General features: G+C 43.2%; 1 protein-coding gene across 1 annotated transcript in view; it reads right to left on the minus strand.

Annotated features, from left to right (window-relative positions):
* Positions 1-1,174: 1,174 nt before the first annotated feature.
* The window catches only part of PKDCC (protein kinase domain containing, cytoplasmic), a 37,247-nt gene continuing 16,863 nt past the window's right edge, over positions 1,175-21,558 (minus strand). The window contains exons 3-7 of the mRNA XM_055816491.1: positions 20,024-20,295; positions 16,254-16,333; positions 15,278-15,385; positions 5,133-5,306; positions 1,175-2,431 (exon numbers count right to left, since the gene is read on the minus strand). Of these exons, the coding sequence (XP_055672466.1) occupies positions 2,346-2,431; positions 5,133-5,306; positions 15,278-15,385; positions 16,254-16,333; positions 20,024-20,295 (720 nt within the window). The 3' untranslated portion in view covers positions 1,175-2,345. The remainder of the gene's footprint in view (positions 2,432-5,132; positions 5,307-15,277; positions 15,386-16,253; positions 16,334-20,023; positions 20,296-21,558) is intronic.

The raw sequence follows: 21,558 nt of genomic DNA on the forward strand, positions 1-21,558 counted from the left end.
CTCTCTCATTAAGATTTTAATCAGCATTTCCACTGGAAAGCCTTAGTCTTGAAGAGTTATAAAACTGCCTGTATAAAGTTGATTACTGCTGAAATTTAGAATCCAGCTTCTTGGCTCATGGCTGCGTTTCTTTCTTGCTTACTTGATCTCTGTTTGCAAAAGCTGATGTAAATTGGTTTGGCAAGTTTGTTTAGTTCCACGGATAAACAATTCCTGACTTAGGCATTTTTTTCTAGTAATTGGGAAGTGATGGAATGAAATTAACCCAAGTTACCTGATTACAACATTAAAGAATTACCCCAGATACCTGTTTTTTTCTTTTAGATGTTGATATTTTTTACCTAGGAATGCAACTAAAGAATTTAACTGTTCACAGTGGTTTTAAATGCTGAATATTTTTGGAACGGTGTATGGCACTTAATGGGAAGGCAATCACAGGAGGTTGAAGACTTTCAAAATACATACCAGCACCTCAGTGCCAGCAACCCATATCACTTCAATGAACTGTGCAGTATGTGTTGGCATGATTTATGTAGCAATTTTAAAAGAATCTGTAGTGTTTGTTTATTACCACAGCATGATTGATGGGTTCCTAAGTGCACAGCGACACAATCAGCTGAGCTATTACGGCTGGGAGTTTGATAATTTGTGAGTTACAGCGGTTACAGCATGTCATTTCAGCCAATTGCCAGAAGTCATTAGGGTATCAGTGACCTCCGAGAAACCGCAGTGAGACAAGACCTGCTGCTGATGTTGTCACAGTTGGACCATCTCTCCTGCATGGTGACACTGCTCCTGGCTTCCCTGGTGCCTCTACGCTCCTTCCCTGACCCTCCTGGGTAAAGAAAGTACACCATTTAGCCCAACGAACAATTCCTTCAGGTTATACTCTCATCCTTGCCCCTTCCAAATGTTAGAAGGCTGGTACCAGTGACTCAAATCACAGAGTACGAATGGCTACTCAAGCGTTGTCTTCTAATGGTTGCTTCATGACGGGCAACCACACAGACAAAGCCACCATGGACCACGGGAACATGCCCGTCACTGGGAGACACTGCAACAACCTCAGTTCCTTCCTGCAAAAAATATCCCAGGCTTAAGTTTACATACAATACATTATGTCTAAATCTTTGCTGTATCTAGGCATTTATTCGCAACACAAAAAAATCCAGTATGAAAGATACGGAATTTATCTTTTATTTTTTTTTTTTACAAAAATAAACAATTTGAGAAACAAAAGCACATTTTTTTCCTGACTGTACAAACTACAAATAGTATGACATTGCTCACTTTAGCATTTACTTTATGGCTTTCACTGAAAGCAAATTCTCTAGACACACCATGCCTGTAAAATGCATTTTATATAGAATTAAGGCTAGCATTCACTTGACATTATTAAGGTCATTTACTTCATTCACTCTAAGAATTAGCAAGCGGTGCCTCAGAAAACCAAGGATTTGATGACAAAAAATACGGATAACTGCAAGATAGTCATTAAACTAGTACTGTTGCACCAGCTGGATTGCTTTGCCAGTGTCAAAGATGTGGCTTCCTGAACAATTCAAACTCATTCAACGAAAAGTCTTAAGCACAGGCTTAATTGTAAGCATATGCTTAGGCCTATGCCTATTCAGCAAAGCACTTGGCACTTGGGTAAGTCCCTGCCCTTTCAGGGGGACTATTCATATGCTTATGTGATTTGCTATGAAATGGCTCTTCTAAATTAAAAATGAAACTTTATGATAACATTGGAAGCAAAAATGAAAATCAGCTAGAGTCTTGCACTTCTAAACATAACCAATTGCTTCCTTTTGACAAACACTCCGGCATCGCATACTCGATAGCTTTAACACAAATGCTGATTGTCTCAGTAACGTTTGCTTTTCAGCTTACAAACCGATATGCTTCAGTTAGTTCCTCTGTTGTGATTGTACGTGCCCAAATAAATATCAGCATGGAGGATACAGACTTCTCATAGAAATTATCAATTTGCATCACTGTATACAGATGTACAGGTCAGAAAAGTTATGCTAACCTTGGTTAGAAAAGCCAGAGCTGCCAGCTGATTTATAACCAAAATTATACCCTAACAGTGTATCATATCTGGTATTTTGCTTTGTTTAAAAAAAAAAAAAAATAATCACATTTTCAAAATGTTGTGTTATTGCACATTCATCCTGGTCATGCAGGTTATTTCTTTAAAGTTTTGTTTAGCACTCTATAGATTAGAATGAGTAATAGTGCAATTATTTCGCTGGTCACAGCCACCTTCTACCTAACAGCTGCCTATATTTATACACAAACAGCTCTTATCACTCACGCGTCAGACTGGGCCACTTTAGGTGTCAGTCTGTCACCTTCACATATGTTATCTTGTCAGGATCAGGCATGATATGATTTGAGGCCATCTTGAAGAAGACAAGCTGCCGACCTGCACCAAACAGGAAAGAGGGAGGTGGGATGGAAGGAAAAAAAAAACCACAACACCTTAGAAGTGATGAGCAAAAGGTTGCCTACCTCAAATTATTGACATTTCATATCCTTCTTCAATCTATGCATTCTTCAGGCAACCCAAGACTGAACTCTCTGAACTTCAACTGGTATAAACCTGAAATGTTTTCATCTAAACTGACACCAAATCTCTCCTGGGTACGGTATGTTTACTCTCATCTAAATATGGTCAAGATCTGGCTGTGCACAGCTAACATTGTAAACGAAGGAAAGGTCTGAAAATTTTAATACAAATTTCACATGATCTTCAGAAAAGTCTCCCACTGATACAAACAGGCTTGAGTTCAGGGCTTAAATGAAGGACATTCATTTGATTACAGGAGCAGAATCACCTTTGCATGCTTGAATCTTAGCAAAACTGATCAGTGCAACAGGACTTTCTCTGAAATAGCCCTTGCTGATCACTTTGTAGCTCTGGGTTTTAAACAAGCTGGAACAAGGTTTCTATTCGTCATACAAAAAGCACCAGCAAGCGATCACAGCCTGGGTAGTGTAAGGCACCTGCCATATATACATCCGAGGCCCGTGGGGGCTGAGAGTTTGATGACGGTTCACTCACCAGTGGCTGTGGGAGTTGCAGTGCAGTTCATGGATCTCCCCGTGCTTACTGACCTGGCATCGTACCCACAGCCCTGCCGCCCCACGGACCCGCACTGCCATGGCCTGCCCTGGCAGCAGAGGCCACAGAGATACTTTCCACATCTGTTCAACCTCTGCTTTCCCTCTCTCTAAACTTCAGAAAATCAAATGCTATTTACTCCCAGCCTGCCTCTCTAGGGGGCTCCCATAACACTATTTTCTTAAAAAGTATCACATGGCAAATGGGATGCTTCAGCTACTGAACACATTTCCATGCTGCTAGTTTCAGGGATTCAAGTGCTCTTGCATCAGGAATGACAAGGTAAAGGAAATGGTAAATAAGACTAGAAATATTGCTACGATGTCTCATTTGCTTTTAATATTGCAACTTGAGACATGAGCTGCTCTAAACTTCCTATGAATTTCCCTGTGAAAAGTAATAATTACTTTTTCAGTACATTAATTAACTTCAATAGTCTGACATGATGACCTAGTAGTCACCAGTTAGCCACAGGCAAGGTTAATATAAATTACTTTTTTCTAGGTTCCATGGAAGTCTTTCTTAACACCACCCAGAAGCATAAAAAATGCAGAAAGCTGTAGCACTACTACCTAAAATACTGTGAAACATACAAAACATACGTACAAAAAGATTCTACTCATTTGTGATGCTTTCAGAGCTGAGGACCTGCTAGGCGTGTATATAAGCCTGGCTGCGGTGTGTGTTTACATCGGTCAAGTAAGCACAACTAAAGCAAGGGTAGATTTTTACTTTAAGGTTAAGATATGTTGTGATTGCAGATGTACAGACAGAAAATGAGCCTCTGAGCCTAAATAACTTGCCACACTGAAGTCTGTGGCAGAGCAAGGACTTCAATCAGCTTTCCCAAAGTGTGGCTAGCATCAGCTACCCTGCCTCTTAAAGACAGGAGCAGGGTTGCTGACCTGGCCTTAGCAGAAAATGGCCATCACAGGCAGGGAACCAGCCCAGCGCATGGGGAGATGACACACAGCAGTCGCAAGGTGGGAAAGGCCACATGTCCACAACCAGCCATCTCAGAACAAAAACTCACCCTGACTCCTGACTTCAGTGGCAGCTTTACCTCAGGACGTTATGAAAGACGTGGATTTGGTCCACTGCACCTTACAGGCACCAACATGTCTTTTTCTTTACCCTTCAAGGGATGCAGCGTGCTCAGGGGAACACTGCCAGCTGAGCTGGGAGCCAGTTGCAGCATTCAGCTCTTTGAACCCCACAGCCACTCTGGAGCTGCAGCTACCGGAGATTTTTAGCAGAGACTGGTAACGTTTTTGTTTCTCATATTGCTCTGGAATCGCTTGCAATAGGCACAAGCCTGGTGCAGCAGCAGCGAGCCAGTGCCAATTCTTTGCTTGATGTCAATCGGCACCGACTGCCTGCCTTCAGGGGAACCGCACCGGGACTGCCAGGCCCACAGGCCTTTTGCAAAATGTATTTCTCTTTTCAACAAGTGTATTCTGTTAGACAAGAAAATGAGTTGTGGTAGCAAATGGGATTTTCCCCTGGAGGTTCTACTTCTATACTTCTACCTGATTTTAAACCCTCCCTTCTCAATGTCCTTTAGCCAAAGCCCTGCTGCTAGAAGCACAGTGTTCCTGCCAGCAGCAGGGCATCTCTGACATCAGCCGGGAAGTCCCAGCTAGATGCATGGGAGAACCTGTTTGGTTTTGTGTCAAACTGCAACAACCATATGGATTGAAAAGATTTATTTAAATCCAGATGTAATAAACTTTCAGACCCCACGGTCTGGAGACCTATGGTCCATGTGCTGTAGCCCTCTGAGTCTGTCCACAGGCTCCTGCTCCCCTGACAGCTGGCAAAGAGAAGCCCCACCGTAAACAAAAACTGCCTCAGCTGGAGCTTCAGAAACTATCCCACTTCTAGCTGCTGCTGTTGGCGACCGCAGCCCAGCACAGCATGCACCTCAAACTGTATTATAACTTAAAACAACCAGAATATGTGACTCAGCTGCTGCTTCTGCTCTGCAGCATCCACAACCTACCTGTCCAAGTTGTCTGGTTAGTTAGGACGAACGCTTTGCACTGAGCGTAGCTGTCACAGATCTCAATGGCTTCATTGACGTCAAACACAGAGAGGAGGCAGCCCTTATGATGGTAAGATGGCCAGCATCTGTAGTTCTCATCAGGAATAAAAGCTTCAGGCACCCGTCTGTACTCTGCAAATAACCAGAGCAAAGCAGTCATTTTGAAAGCTCCAGCAAACGGCTTGTTTTTAACAGGTAAGGTTTATTATAACAGCTTAGGAGCAGGATATATGACGGAAAAGGTAACAGGCTAGACTGTACCAGCCCCAGTTTACTCCCAAATGTGTTTATAGCTCTGCACCTTACTTTCCTTTTCCTTTCCTCCTTTCTTCTTCTCACCTTTTTCTCCAGAAAACGTCTGTAAATAAACAGTCTGTGCACAAAACCCCTTCCCCTTCCCTACTGCGTAGGGGAGGCTTTGGTTTTATTAGAGTTTTACAGGAAGAATGTCCCATTGAATAAACAGCATCCACTTGAATGAACTGACTCACTGTCCTATTTCTTAACAGTGAGTGGGATTGTCGGGGTGAGACCCGACCAGGCGTTCCCAGCCCTCCCTCTCCCTCAGAAGCGCACGCTATTTTCCCCCAGCTCCTTTAGAGAAGGAAGAAAAGACAGGCTTTTAATTAAGCAAACTTTTTTTGCTTGCTCAGATTAGCACAAAAGGGGAGTCGCCTGATGGGCCTCTGAAGAGAAGCAAAAAAAAAAAAAAAAAGTAGCGGGAGCATGTCAGCGTGGTCCTCGCCCAGCGCCTCCGCGCTGCCCCGCCGATTACTCCTCTCCCTTGGCTGCCGTTCAGTCTCACTTGCCTTTATGAGCTGCCTCTTGTTCCCTGTTCACAGCTCCTCTCACTTTCCCAGCCGCTGACGGGAGTTTCTCTAATGAATGCATCAGCAAATTCAACTAATCATTTATAAACATTTCTATTTAGCGTCCAGACACACAAATTGACGGTTCCCTCCTGTCTCTCCCCCCTACATCCTATTCAAAAAAATGAATACATTCTACATTTCTTCTAATTGTATCTATTATGGAAACCAGAGCTGCCTGCCCTGACTCACAGCCTATTCTTAAATCACTTTGGTTCACGCATTTTCTGCCTGACACTGCAGATTCAACCTGTTAATATTTCATACAGCACATTGTATGAACACAACCGAGTCAAAGGCGAGTGTGTGTGTCTAGTACTCTAAACTGCCAGTATTTCAGCTGGGAAAAGAAGTACACATCCACCAGTGCTTGTTCACACCACATGGTATGAAACAGTGGGAATCAAATGCAGTAAATGCATTCTATTTTAAGCCTGGCTCATTAAAGGTATCATAAGAAATGCTCCCAAATAACAAGCAAAATCAGAGCTGACCATGTCCCACTTGAATCAAAGGCAAAAAAGTTCTCATTAATTCAGAAAATGCAGATTCATGCAGGTGAAGTAAAAAAAAAGAAAAAAACAACTCAAAATGTAGTCCCACATTACAAATGGTCATTTCTCCATCAAAAACGTATATTCATTTCTTCTGAAGAAAGGTCAGAGCATAAATCAAACTGCTACTGGCTGGATAGGTAAAGTTCCTTTTTTCCAATTTCTGTATCAACTTTACAATGTGACAATAATTGAATGCAACTAAATAATATTTTCTTATCACTGAATGGTAACCGCTGACTATTGATATGTACCTCACAGCCAAGGCCAGTACAATGATATGCACAAATTAAATGCAAATAAACCAATTCACTGTTGCTGGCACCATACGCAACTACTTGTATCAGTGAATATGCCATGATGACCAGATAAAAAATGTGACTATCGACAACTTTTCTTTGCACGTCTACAGAAGTGCCACCTAACACTTCACTGTGCCAAACCCCAGGCCACAGAGGATGTTCACAGAAAGATGGCCCTTGCTGCAGCAGCAGCAGATGAAGCATCTGCCCAATTCTCCATGTCAGCACGGAAAGTGCCCTGGCCCTGCCCAAAGGTGCTCTTGGGGCCTGCCAGGCGCCGGGAGGGAGCTGCCATCAGGGCACTGAAGCAGAACAGCCCCATGTCACGTCATATATTTTTCTTCATGCAAGGCAGGAGCCTGTCTGCAAGGCCGTTATTTTGAATTATCGTTCAATTTTTAAACTCTTCTGCACACAGATATGCCTCTTAATACGCCTATGGCACTTTCTTTCTTCTCAACACCATGCCCAGTACAGATGTCAGGGGTTAGGCTCTCAGCTGATGTAAACAGATTTCAAAAGAGCAGCAGTGATTTATGTGACCTGAGGCTCTGTCAGAGGTAGGAGACAAAGTTCTCCCTTTCCACCGACTTTTCAAGGTGACCAAGCCTGGTAAATTATTTGGGCAGCTTGGACACATTAACCAATAGAGTTGGGCCAACAATAACTGCAATGGTGATGGTGAGGTCCTGGCTTGCAGGTGCAAGGGAGGATGGAAACCTCCAGACTGGTACTTAGTGTGGTCTCACCATGCAGCAGAGCCCTGTGGCTGTCCCTGCTCTCTCCTTGCTGCTCCCTGCCAGTTTCTACACGAGGGAAGCCACCACCATCTGCAACAACTCACGGGAACAGCGTAGTGTAACAGGTACACAGCAGCACCACCCACATGCAAAGAGCATTTTCCTTTGCTAGGAGACCATCAAGCACCAGACAGGTGAAAATACAGACACTGGGGTCCAAGTCAAAGCACAGTCATACGGGCTCCACAAAGGCAGCTTCTGGCAGCTCCCCCAAACTGGCACAGACCACTGAATGCCTGCAGTTCAGGGATCTGAGCCTCCTGCCTACACTGCCTGTGGGGAGTGGAGTGGGATGCAGTGAGGGGGAAAGGCAAAAAGGCAGCCCCTCTCCCTGCTTGCATGGCAGGCATGGGAGCGCCATCCCCCAGGAGCATCCCCATGGGAAGGCAGCCATGAGGAGCAGAGAGCAGAATGCGCAATGGCCCTGCACCCTGGCTCATCATCCCAAACCAGCCAGGCATTCCCACCACCCTGGGAAGCCAACACAGGACCTCACCTTAAACTATTACAGTCAGAACTGAGCAGAAACTCATTGCAACACCAACCAAGCCCTGGTCTAAGGAAACCACATTCCTCCAAAACTCACTTTATCTTGAGCAGAACAAGGTAGCTGCCTTCCCTATTTGCATGGCGAAAGCAAATATGCCTGGAATCTCTTGTTTACACAGCGACAAATTAGGGAGCTGACCCCTTAGCCCTTATTTGTAGCAGCTGTCAAAAAATGTGCTCCTCTTACATGAACTAGGACGCTCCTGAAGGATGCCCCTCCATCAACATGTGCCCTGGCAATGACATTAGCCCCAGCCTGCAGGAGAGCAGGGCTTCCCCTGCACCTTTAACTGATCATCTTGGTCACTACAGTGCAGTTACTTGCTCAATTAAGCAATACTCCACTGGTTTAAAGATAGCTCCAACTCAGGTTTTTGTCCTGCCAAGACCTGAAACTTGCTTAAATGGAGTCCATGGAATTTGAAGGCTCATGGCAGTAAATCACATCATAAAAAGGTCAAAGTTCTGGTCGATTTCCAGACTAATGGTGTTTAAAACCAATAAATACTTGCTTAATACTATAAATGCAGCCATAAATTTACACTTTTGCATACATACACATAGCCTGACACAAAGTACATAAATTCTATCAAGGAAATGGCAGGAATAGATCAGAGAAATGCAAGATGCTCCTACCGGTATCACAATGGAAAAAACCTCCTTTTCTCCATCTACTGGTTTTATGAGAATTGAAGCAAATAAATGCAATGTAGTAAGCCTGATCTTGATGTCACTTATGACAGACTTACTCCAGCTTAACATAGGGAACCTGATTCCCAGCTCACAGTTACACAAATAAATCCTACTACAAAACATTTTTCCTGCCCTGTAAACATATTGCAACTTCAAAATATCTTGCTATGCTGAATCTGGGCAATCCCCAAAAGTTTCTTTTGTGATACTTTTAATAGTTTTAAAATATTTTTTCAATATTACAAATATACAAAAATACTGGTCAATCAAAACACGCTGTTTCAATCAGGCCAAAACCTTCTCAGAAGTTTCTGACAGCACTAGCCAGCCCCCACGACGGCCACAGTGATATTCAAACCAAGCACATTCTCGTGACAGGTAAGAGAGGCAATCTTTAAAAGCAACCTGCAGCATCACTGACCAGTGCAACAGCTGTAAAAGACAGCCAATGCTCTAAAATCCTATTCTAATTTTTTTCCATCAAAAATCACCTGCGTTGTCCCAAAGCCCGACTACAATCTATAAACATAACTCATTTTCACTGTACTACACTGAAGCATATAAATAACTCCACAAGTATATAATAAACTATGTGAAACCGCCTGTGGTTTCCCCCTTTTAGCTTGTTTGAATCACCCTAAATCTGACTTTAATCAGTCCTAATGACCGTTTATTTCAGCCACAGCAGCCAGATTGCATTTTTACTACCAACTACAGCTACTCATTGGAAATTTGCCCAGTTCTCTTTCCTAGTTATCACCTGCCAATACACCATGGGTCAGTGACACAGACACCATAACGTTCATCCTTGAGAGAGAAATCACGTTGTTCCTTTTCCTCCCTCCTCTTTTCCTCCACTCTCAAGAGGAACACTGGCAGTCGACTCTGGAATTGTTTCTAATTGCTCTGCTTACAAGTAAGCAGAAAGAGCCTGATCTTGCCAATCTTAGCAAAAAATGGTATGGAGCAGTGTTTTGCTCTACAAACAGTCCCCACCGATTCCCAGGGAGCTTATGGAGAACAGAATTGGATCCTAAACAGACAATAATACATTTATGCTTTTACCACGCTTCATTTTATGCTGAGATTTTCCTAACGCTTCAATCCCTCGCATTCAAACACGCTTCTGACAACGAGCCTCGCAAAGCTGTGAGCACAGTTGCGCTACGGAAAGCTGTTTTTTGGTATGTCTGAGAAAACGGCATGCTAGGCGTACCCCGCGTGTCTCTGCTTTCAATCATTTCTGACGAATCCCAACTGTCTGGAAGGACAGACAGGCCTGGCAGGACATGGGTTTGCCGTCAGACCGGGAGATAGCCCTGCTTCTCTGGTGAGTATTTCCGTCCTTTGGCTGTTTCCCGCGTGCAGGCTGGAAGCAGAGGAAGGCTCGCCTCGCTTTATATGCTTCTATTGTGCTCACAGTAGAGCCATATTTAAATCGGTATGCAGCCTGTCACCGAAACACAAATAAATAAGGAGAAGAACGACATGTTCCCTTACATTTTATTCCTGTTAACACATCACAGCTGGAGTGTTTCTTCTGCCTCGTGCCCCACGTCCCAGGGTTGCTCACTGGGCTGTGGAGCTGCTCTGCACCCCTGGCCACCTCTGCAGTGCACACCGATTTACTGAAGGTAACTGACCCAAACTAGTGCCACAGATGCTCATCAGTTGCATCTGGCCCACTTGCTCATCAAAACAATGATGCTGATGATGGACAAGCCAAGAGGTGTCTAGGGTCATGTGTTTGGGGCATTTAAGCTTAACAACAGATGCCTACAGGATTTGTAAAAGATACTTGGCAACTTCTTTAATGTTCTTGAAAGAAGCAGAGGACCTAACCCATTAGCAGCAAGCATTTTGCTGTATGCTGCCAAACTGGACCTGGAGTTCAGCGACAGCAGAACATGTTGCTCAGTGAATTGGGCACACGGCTTGCATGACAGCAGATACGTGTGAGCAACAACCAACCGGTCGCTACACAGTTACACAGCCCCACTGTATTTCCAGTGCCGTGTGGGTGCAAAGGAACCTGCTCCTGCATTCCTCTGTGGGCTGGGACTTCCCGGCTGCTCCTGTGAAAGCCCTCTGTGCAAGGCCAGGCACAGAGGGGAACTTTCTGCCCGTGCTTGCAGCCCTGTGCACCTTTCCCCCTCAGCCGGACACAAAGCAGCCTTGACATCCCCGGGAAAGAAACACCAAACGCACAAGTCCCAGATAAAGCAGAAATCTGGGGTGCAAGGACTGGGCGGCAGGATGCTCCTGGCTGACCCTTCCCGCACCTTCAGCAGCAGACTTTCAGCCTTCGCATTGCGGCCTGCCATAGGATACACAAACTGCCTCAAACAATATTCCAACAACCTTGCAAAATTTCTCTCTCGCACATACACATATGCACAAACACCCCCCGCCCCCCCCCCCCCCCCCCGATCTCAATAATTCTTGGGTGGATTTACAGTTTCCTAAGCAGGTTGCTATAGTGACCCTGCAGAATATTTTTTCAAAACACTGCTGTACTGTAAATATTTACATACAGCATAATCCTGCCAAATTGTCTTAAGACAAAGGAAAACACAAAGCGCCTTTGCTTTATGTCCAGCCTTCCAGCTTTTTTAGCTCTGAGAATGCACTCTCAACTAACAACAGCAGCTAATTACGCTTTCCTGTGGGCTTGCACACCCTCAGGCCTAATAATGGGTCATCTATTAGCTTTAATGAATAACAAAGTTATCCGATTTACTAGCATTAGCTATTTTCATGCGTTTCTGAGTCAATTTTGAGTTAACTGAAGGGCTGGGGCTTAGCCAAAGGGCCAGACACCCAGTTGGTACAAATCAGTGTCACTGGATTGAAGTAATAAAAATGTTGATACTGGGGCAGGACTTTATGATGAACATTAGTAGATATTTGTATAGTCTTCTTGTTCTGGGTAATTAATGGAACGATTTCATTATTTTTAGACAATGAGTGTCAGAAGAAATACACGGTTCCTGGCTTAATTCACATTCTTCTGGATTCCAGCAAGAGGGACAAACAGTCAATGAAATATAAAAGTATTTGTTCATGGTGTTGTTTTAAACACTGTAATGTTCCTACATCAACATTAACAGTAGTGTGATTTATGATACATACACAGCTATCAAATGTCTCCCATGCCTCTACTCTGTTTCTAAGATACTAAAGCAAAGTCCAGTGCATAATATAATTTACAGCACTATAAAATCTTTTACAACTGAAGCACAGTGAAAGCTTAATATCCAAGACCTTCCGTAATATGACTATTTTATCTTGTTAAACTTTATTTATGCGAATACTAGGGTTGACAAGAACTTTTTTCAAGTCACTTCCCTACTGATTATCAATATCACCTTTCTCACTTCACAGTGTTCATAGGAGGAGGTCTTCCTTCCGAAAACATAGGTTCAGATAGATAACAGACTGTTTCCTCAAAGTTTATGTTTTAGTTAGGGCCTTAGATCACTTGCTCAAAATCTCTTCTTTGCTAGTATGAATTTACAATGTTCTATCCAAGACAATGGATAATTCAAAGCATTTAGAACTAAACCAAATTCCTAATCACCATTTACCTGAACCTTCTGTGGTTTCTTTTCCTAAAAAAAAAAAGTAAAATCTTGCAATTCTTGGATCTGAATTCTTCTCCAGTTCTGCTTTCAGGATTTCAAAACCGATCATACACCAGAACGGCCTTATTTTCTCACAACCCTTCAGACGCCAGAGGAGACTGGCATTGTTAATTCTGGTCATTTTTACCATTTGAGGAAGCAAAAATCCTGGGAGCCAGTCATCTTGTGAAATTTCCACCACTTGGAGCAAAATCAGTGTGAATTTGTGCCTGCCCAGTCTTGGCATACCAAATGCAAAGCTCTGATTAACTCCACTCTGGCCTGAGAACCAAACCATCACCTCTAGTTTTATCTTAACCTACCACTGGGTGGGAACACACTCCCCTTGAGCTTTCATTATGCTGTAGAACAAGACAGAAAAGGTTTAAAAAAAAAATCCCACCATTTAAAAAATATTTTTTCTTTGCTTTCACAGTGTAACAGTGTCCTCCCAGACCGCAAATGGGGGCCAAAGCTGGACCTTAGCTGACAGCTTGGGAAAGTATCATAGTTGTCCCTTTTCACCTGTCTCCCCCTCTACTATCCACCAAGAGTTACACAAAACAATCTGCTCAGCTGTCCAGCCCAGGTTTCGGTGGCCAGGGTGCCAGCTCAGCTGGGAACATCCTGCCAGGGGAAGAGGTTCATCACAGGGACATCAGTCCCTTCCAGCACCACTGTCACCCTCCTCCTGCAACTTCACTGTACCACAGGTGAATTCCTCATTCCATAATCTTTGGGTAATTTCTAATTAATAATTTCTAATTCCATAATATCTGGACTGAGAACATTAAACATTAATTCTAACACAGTATTACCAGTCAACCACCAGCTGAGGAAGGAATACGTTTGGAATAAAAGTGATACGAATGCGTAGGTAGGCATATTTTCACCCTCACAATATGACTTTTTCATACTTTTTTGGCAAGGAAAGGGAGCCTTAAAATAGAAATAAATTACAACTCCTCTTCTGTTTTGTTAAAGTAGCCTTAGAACAAACAAGAAACAGGCCCACACATCTTAAAGGCATGGCAGCTAAGTCTGAAAACACATCTTATCTAAGTGTAAATTTCCACTAAGACATCTGATTCCTCAGGCTTCCCACTGAACATTTTCCTATGTTGAATGCGATATTACGCTCGTGGTCTTTAATGTAGACTGGCCAAACATGTTACATAAAGCATCAACGGATTGTCAACATCTTTGCTTACGCTGTAGAGTGCCTAAGACCATGAGCAGTGTCCTACAAATAAAAAGGGCTCCTTGCACAGAAGGGCATTACTAACCATGAACACAGGTAGCGGATTCTGCATTATATTATCCAGGACTCTACGGAATTAAACTAACACGAAATGTGTAATTATTACATTAGCCAAATAGACATGGAGCTCTGCTCCGTATTAGTAGAAACGTGCACTGCCACATTTACTACTGCTGTCCTAAGCTTCTCTCTCTGAGATTCTGTATAAACATGACAGCCCTGTAAAAGTCAAGACTTCATCATGTCCTGATATGGCAGTTAAATCTGGAATCAACCAGGATCACAGAAAAACTTCAGCCCTCCTGGCACTTCTTCAACAAAGGACGTGTTTGTACTATTGATTGTACTGCTGAAAATAATTTTGCTGTGTTGACAGGCATCACTCAGCACAGACTGTGATGAAAAGCTGAAAATTAGAAAGTTAAATGAACACCTGCAACAATTTTCCTGCCAATTTTACAACAAAATAAATATTGAATTATTCTGATAAGTGGATCAAATTCATCCCTGGTGTCATGGCCCTTTGAGGTTAACAGCGCTACGACAGGAATGAATTTGGCTCCTGTGTCTCTTTCACAGAGCAAATGCTTCACTGAAATTTTCAAACCCCCTGTGCCAATATTCATCTTCATTTAGAACCCATCTTTCCCTCTTTACTGAGCTTTTGCAGCAAAGACATAATTTTCCTATCAACTTGCAGTCAATTATGCTGACAGTTTGACATGAATATTGTACGTACACAAAAATAATTTGCAAAACAGCTTTTTCAATTGTTAGACTTAGCAGTCATTTCCATCACACATAATCTTCTTTGACGTGTGTAATCCCACAAGCTATCCTTCCGGGAAGAATATGCATCCCTTCGTATCACAGCAGCTTGAATAAATAGCATTTTACATACCTGTGGTGCTGCAAAGATTTTGTGAGAAAGATATTATTGCACAGCTTCATTTTCATCCTGTTTTCTTTTCTATTGTATTGCTAGCAGAAGCTGAGGGACTCATTATCTTTCCCTTGCAAAGCAAGCAAAAATTTTATTCTTCCAAGCTACAAGTGCTTACATTGCAAGAAATTCCTGTAAGGTGCAGGAAATGCACAGAGAGTTACGGCTTCTTGATCAGACTCCCTCCAACTCATGTTTGGGCAGATTCTGACACTCCAACAGCAGAGAAGCGTGTGGCTGTGACGAAACACATTTTCCACAAATCTGCTATGCAGACCAATGCTCCATTTGATTTCCTTATCCCCGTTACAGCCTGCTCACACCTATGGATGTCCAGCTATGCCATTTAGTGAGAAGGGCTTCAGAAGGCACCCAGGAAGCAAAAAGCAGACAACAGATTATTTATGTGCATGATTTCAAGGGTCATGGAGCCCCATTCTCTGCACATATACCCTTTCAAACCTCAAAATAAATCTATTTTAATTAAGTTTCAAGAAAAACCACTTTACCGGCTTTCGGCATCCGAGTCACATTCTGTAGGTACTCTCCACTCTTATACAGATTCAAGACTCTCTCTAGCTGAGCAGCCGTCTCATCTATTCCCCAATGAAGTTCTCCTTTAGAAGTGCAGAAAAAGAATGAGTTAGATGAGGAGTAACCTGCACAGGACAAAATGAGGTTGCATTCGAATAAAGCCCTAAGCATCAGAGCCCAGCGGTGCCCCACTCTACAGAGGCGCTGTGATGTAGACGTGAAATCCCTGCCTTACTGCAAACTGGGTTTCATACTGACATGAGCCAGGCACGTCAAGGCTGGCTCATCCGCCTGGGAACCCCAGGTCTGCGGGCAGCAAACACTGCGGTGAGCTCCCCACGAGGGACAAACACTAGCCAATATAGGGAACACCAAAGGCTTTGCCTGTTAATTAGCTATAGCCCAGCATCATTAACCTCCACGCTGAACGCACACAGTGCAAGGTATAAAACCCCTAGAATAACGCACCAAAACCTCTCAAATCAGGGTTACAGGCACGTGCAAATACTCTTGTCCCAAAGGCACTACCTACCTTGGTAATTGGTAAAGATCTATGGTAATGCCACTTGCCTGGCTTCTGAGGTATAAAAGCACTACTGGTACCATTGGCAATGGGGAAACATCCTGGTTTTATCATTAAAATTGCCCTTGCTAGAGACAGGGGTTCCTCCAGATCCCATAAGGGATTGCATTCTGATGCAGTTCACCCCAGTGCTGAGGGGACAGGAGGAAGCAAATACCCCTGTGAAGCCTAGATAAAAATCCCAAAATGGGATTTCTCTGGTATACAGGGACATTCTTGCCTTCTCTTTATGGGGGAAATTTTATCCCAGATAGAAAAACAATCTGGTTCTATTGCAATGAACACAAAAGCAGCATCCTCCCCACCCCAAACATTATAATTACACTAAAAAAGGAAATACTGGGCATTACCACATTTATTGCGATTACCTGTTGCATTGACTATCTTATCCAGTAATGGTCTCAGTGAGGATGGAGCACTGTGTGGAAGAAGATACGTAAAGAAAAACCTGCAACAGAAAAGTAACCCATATTGAAAAAAACTTAAAAAGAGTTTACAAATGTCTGTTAACTACTGAACAACATAAGGAATAAAATTCCTATTGCTTATAAGCCCCTGACCTATTCAGGAAATATAATCATATTCTGTAGTCAAATAAATATATAGCTGAGGCTATTCACACAGCTGTCTAGCATACCTAGACCACGCTGTTACATACAAGGCTGCCTTGTAACTACGTGTAAATGTTCCATTAATACAGAAATTTGCTGTGAAGCCCCATGGATTGTGACTATGTGCAAAACTGTCTGTACTTTAACAAACTAAAAGGATGCCATCAACCCCAGAAGTCTTGGGGTTTTTTTCAAACCTTGAAAGTGCATAAATCAAATTTCTGCTCATTTCAAATAATTGACTATTGCTTTCTTTTCTGCTTTCTTAGACTGTCAAATGAATTGCCAGAAGCAATTCAGCTTCTGGCTGAATTTATATTTCAAAATTCAAAATACAGCAACCTTCCTCTATTGTTGTAATGCCACTGCAATTCAGAATGTCTCCTCTGTTCTCCTAGTTTATGTTAAACTCCAAATGCATTCACGTAGATACTCACTGATGGATTCTCCATTTTAACACTTTTAATTACAAAACAAAAAACCATATGACTTTACCATCACATGAACTAAACTTCATTTTCACAACGTTCCTTTAAATTTTTATTACTCTGCCAGTATTACTACCTATTGCAAATTCAGTGTCATAGCAACCTAAGATGGAGATGGACAGTGCAGGATCTGACAGTATAAACAGAACTATCAGACATAAATATTAGGTAATGGACAGAACAGGAACACCATTGGGGAATTGCCCTGCTTTACATCTAACCTGCAAAGCAAAGTAAATGCTTTTTCATATACAGAGACCACATTGTCCAACAGAAATGTCCAGGGACTCATGCTCAGGAGGGAAAGCAGCAGACATCTTACACAAGCACAAATTAAAAATGTAACTTACTGATAGCAAAAAAATTATCACAGGCACACATATTGTTGAGCTGACATATCTTACTTACACAACGAATACTTCCTTGAGATTGTAACTCCCTTTTTCACACCTTACAAAAGTAGTACTCCTGATTTTCCCAAGTGGGATTATCCCCAGGTTGGTTTTCTTAACGATGAGTGTGAAACAGCCAATACAAATACATCCAGAAATCTAAAGAGCAGCATACTATTTGTAAAGAATAATCTGTCTGGTAAATATTAGCTCAGGTTTATGCTTAGAGATCATCCATAAATCAGAGTCCAACTGATTGTGAATAGTTATTCTCAAAAATTCAGTAGCTTTGCTAAACGCTGGATGGATGCAAGTCCGGTGGTTATTGCTTTTCCCTGACTATAGAAATATATGACTCGTTCTAATGCAAACACCCACATGTGAAATTCTGACACGTATAGACACTGGCGCCTACACAGCTTAATTGCAGTAACATTTGTTATTCATCGATTCCAGGGCCAGTGGCATCCCTTGTGATCTGCATAACACAGATTGTCAGATCCTTTTACATTTGTTCCTACAGCCTCTTTTTCCTCTCTTTTTTCTTTTTGAGAACGATCTGATCTTAATTTAAGATTTGTCAGTGACAGAGAATTCATCTCAGCCATTGGTTAATAGTTCAAAATATTAATTACCCTTACTTCTAAAACTGTCCAGTGCTTTGAAAACTGTTCCTCCAAACATTTGGAGGAAAACCCTTAGACACGCATTTGTGACAGAAGGTAACCATCTGAAAGTCAAGATGGGCCAGTCCTTGCATAGTAGAGTTTTTTCCAAAATGTCTTCTCTCCTTTAATTATTTACCTCATAAAGAAACCAGTTAGATAGCCTGATTACGCTTTCAAGGCTAGGGCATGCTGTATTTTAAAATTACAAGGGTTTTATGCATTGTTTCATATATTGCTGCTTTTGACTTCTACCTAACAGCACCTGCAGCCCTTTGCTGAGGGCAACCTCTAGCCCTACAGCAACAGGCGCATCCAAGAAAACGTGAAATTTAGTAGCCTACCCTAACGAAGAGAGGATTTATAGCCCTCCAAGACAAGTGCACAGGGCTTGGTGTTAATGCCCTAGCATGGGTGGCCACAGCCTACTATAACATGAATCCATGTTGAACAAAAACCCACTGTCTCTATCAAATTTAGGAAAAGCAGGGGCTGAAAACACTGCGGCACTGTGCGTGCATTACACACTGGCGTGCGGTTCAAAGGCAATATTAAGAACCGTAATAGAAAAAGATTGCTTCCTTCAGCGAGACCAGCAACCTGCCGCAAGCCCACCACACCGCAGACATATCCCCACTTATGAGCGAGATGGATGGGTGCCTATTAAAGGTTTCTTAGCCAGACCAGTAAAACGCTCTTAACCAAAAGCCAGCAAGCTAAGCAAGATCTTTAAGCCAAGCAAATGGAAACAGAAAATTTTGCAGGACACACTAAAAACTGCGCTGCACAACTGCAGATGGCTGTCATGTGGCGCAGCCCATTTCAGTGTGGTCAGCTAATGCAACACACATGCTGGTAAGCGCCCTGGGACCAAAGCAGAAGACTCTCTTTGGAGCAGCCTCTCCTCACTGTGGTCTGGCAGGCAGTGAATGGCACGATACTTGAAAAGGAAGTCTAAGAAATGAGCACACCATTACGGCATTGCTTTGAGAGCCTCCATCCTCCTATCTGGATCAGACAAGTCGGCCGCCTGCCCCAGCAGTGCCTGTCAGACGGAGTGGTGGCGGCAGGACAGGCACGGAACTGAGCATCCAGCATCCCCAGAAAGCAGCAACGTGGCTCCCCCAGCATCCCACACAGACCTCCGAGGCGAGCGACGGCCAACGGCGGAGAGCCGAGACCACAAACACAAAGCCATTGCCCAGAAGGACTCCGCTGTAAATCTTTAAAAACAAATTTGGAAGATGGACATGTCAGCTGAACACTTTCCTCAGCATGGCCGACTGGTCCAGTGCGAGCTGTCATCTACACGTCCCCTGACACAAGCAGGGCATTGGGAACAAGTCCCTCAGCGCCTGCCCACACAGCGATCAGGGGCTGGGAGGGGAGGGGGTGAAAGGGAGCACCCCCTTCTTTAAAAGGTTTGGGATTACACCCCGGGTTGTCAGCCATGGAGGGTGGTCTCGGCAGCCTCCTGGCTGCACTGGGAACTGTTATCCCCCTACCGTGGCAGGCTCCAGCATGGCAGGAAGCACGGAGCCAGAGTGCAGGATGAGAGCTGAGCTCTAACTCTGCCCCTGAAGCCAGCCCTTTGCTCAGCTGGTGGCAGAAAGCACACAATGACCCTTCTGAACTCACAGCAAAGAAAAGCTGTCTGAATCATCTCGCTACAGAGCTTGCAGGCCCCCATCACCACAAGCACCTCTGTTTCACTCCTATTAAAATCTCTATTTGTGTGAAGAATTCAGTAGGTTTCAACAAATGCAACATTAGACTGAGTGGTGAATCACACTCAAAGTATGCAAAACATTTCCAAAGTTATAAATGCTACGTAGTTCCGCAAATAAGACATTTACTCGTGGCTTCATACTCTTGGATAACGGTTCTGAGACAGTATGTACTCATTGATGGGAATAACTATAAAGGATACTGGAGACATTTGGCCCACTCTTAATTCTCTTTTACATTATCCAATCACGTACCTGTAGGCATTGTAGAGATTCCTTTTTTCGTTCATACTTTGACACCGTCCCTCAACTGAACAGGGCAGGGTGAAGTTCCTCGCGGGGAATTCCATGAAGCAATCACTGTTACTGGTGCAAGAGCTCTCCTCGATGCTGGCATCATCCAGGTCTGTTACCTTCAGTTCCCCATCAACAATCACAAACTGACGAGGGCGAAAATCCAGTAATGTCACAGAGCCAAGAGGGGAGTGAGCCAAATAATGCAAGAGCCGAACTAAGCTGAGACATATCTGAAATGCAAGAACATGGGTATCTCGTGTTATTTTCTCAGTGCAAAGTATATAAATGAAGCCACTTTAGCTGAAGATGTATTCATAAATATATGACTTTATATAAGCATCATAACTTATCCTCAAAACTGAACATTGCGACAAAGGTATTTTTCACAGGATTAACATAGCGGATTGTAAAACCCTTAGAGACTTGAAACAAAAATAAGCTTCTTTACCAGTGCTTTCCCACACTATTCTTGAAGCAGGGCTTATTGTTGCTATTCTTACTTTTAATAGAAATAAAAGCATTAACTTTTAATAACACATTACGCACAGGCCTTGACCATGCAGCCTGATTCTGCTCTTTTACAAACGCCAGGTCTGGAAATTTTGGCTGGATTGCCCTGCACCCATGCCTGGGGCTCCAACTACAGACAGCGTCTGTATTGCCTCCATACTGATCCTGCCATTTGACTGCTTTTATATTTTTTTTCCACTGGTTCCTCTTATGTTTGCCTTTTTCCAGGAGAGAAGGAAGCACTTCCACAGCTCCACCGTAACTCTTCACTATGCCTCAGGGTAAGCGCATATGTCCCACTGCCTTGGTGGGCTCTCATGTGCCACTGTGAGGCTGCGCTGATGCTGCACTTTTCAACTGCACATTAGGAACCTGAGTAACTACTACTAGACAGCAAACTTGGTGAACATCAATCGCAGCCCCCTCGGCAAAGCACTGTTTTCAATTCATGCATTCCTTCAGAGTCCACTATGTAACACGTTAATGCAAAAACATAGAATTAATATGAACAGTTAAATACTGGAATTTTTATTCTATGTATTAAATTAATAACAGGTCTTATTAGTCTAGCAAGCTTTTTATTGTTTATATATAATCTTTGTTTTCTGTTAAAATAAACTGTTAGGGCCAGGTGCATTGAAGCAGTCAAATCCAAATTCAGTCTCAGGGCATAAACGATATACTCAGGAGAGCACCTTAAAGCGTCCTTCATAAGAAAGCCAAGCACATCTGAAGTCAGCCCTCACAGACCCTTCACCTGTGGGACATTGGGCCTATCTCACACTTCTATAATTGTTCTCCTGCCTGGCCAGACTAGAACATTCTTATCCTGCTTACAGGCTACCACAGCTGACATGGAGAAGGCTGTAGGTGTAGATGAACACAGGTCTGGTTACAGGACCAGGCTTGATCCCCATTTCCTCCCTCTGGAAAGACGCAGGATTCATGCACGTGCCATCCTGCAGTACGCTGTATATAAAAGG

Source organism: Falco peregrinus, chromosome 11 (genome assembly GCF_023634155.1).
Source record: "Falco peregrinus isolate bFalPer1 chromosome 11, bFalPer1.pri, whole genome shotgun sequence".
In the NCBI taxonomy this organism is placed as follows: Eukaryota; Metazoa; Chordata; class Aves; order Falconiformes; family Falconidae; genus Falco; species Falco peregrinus.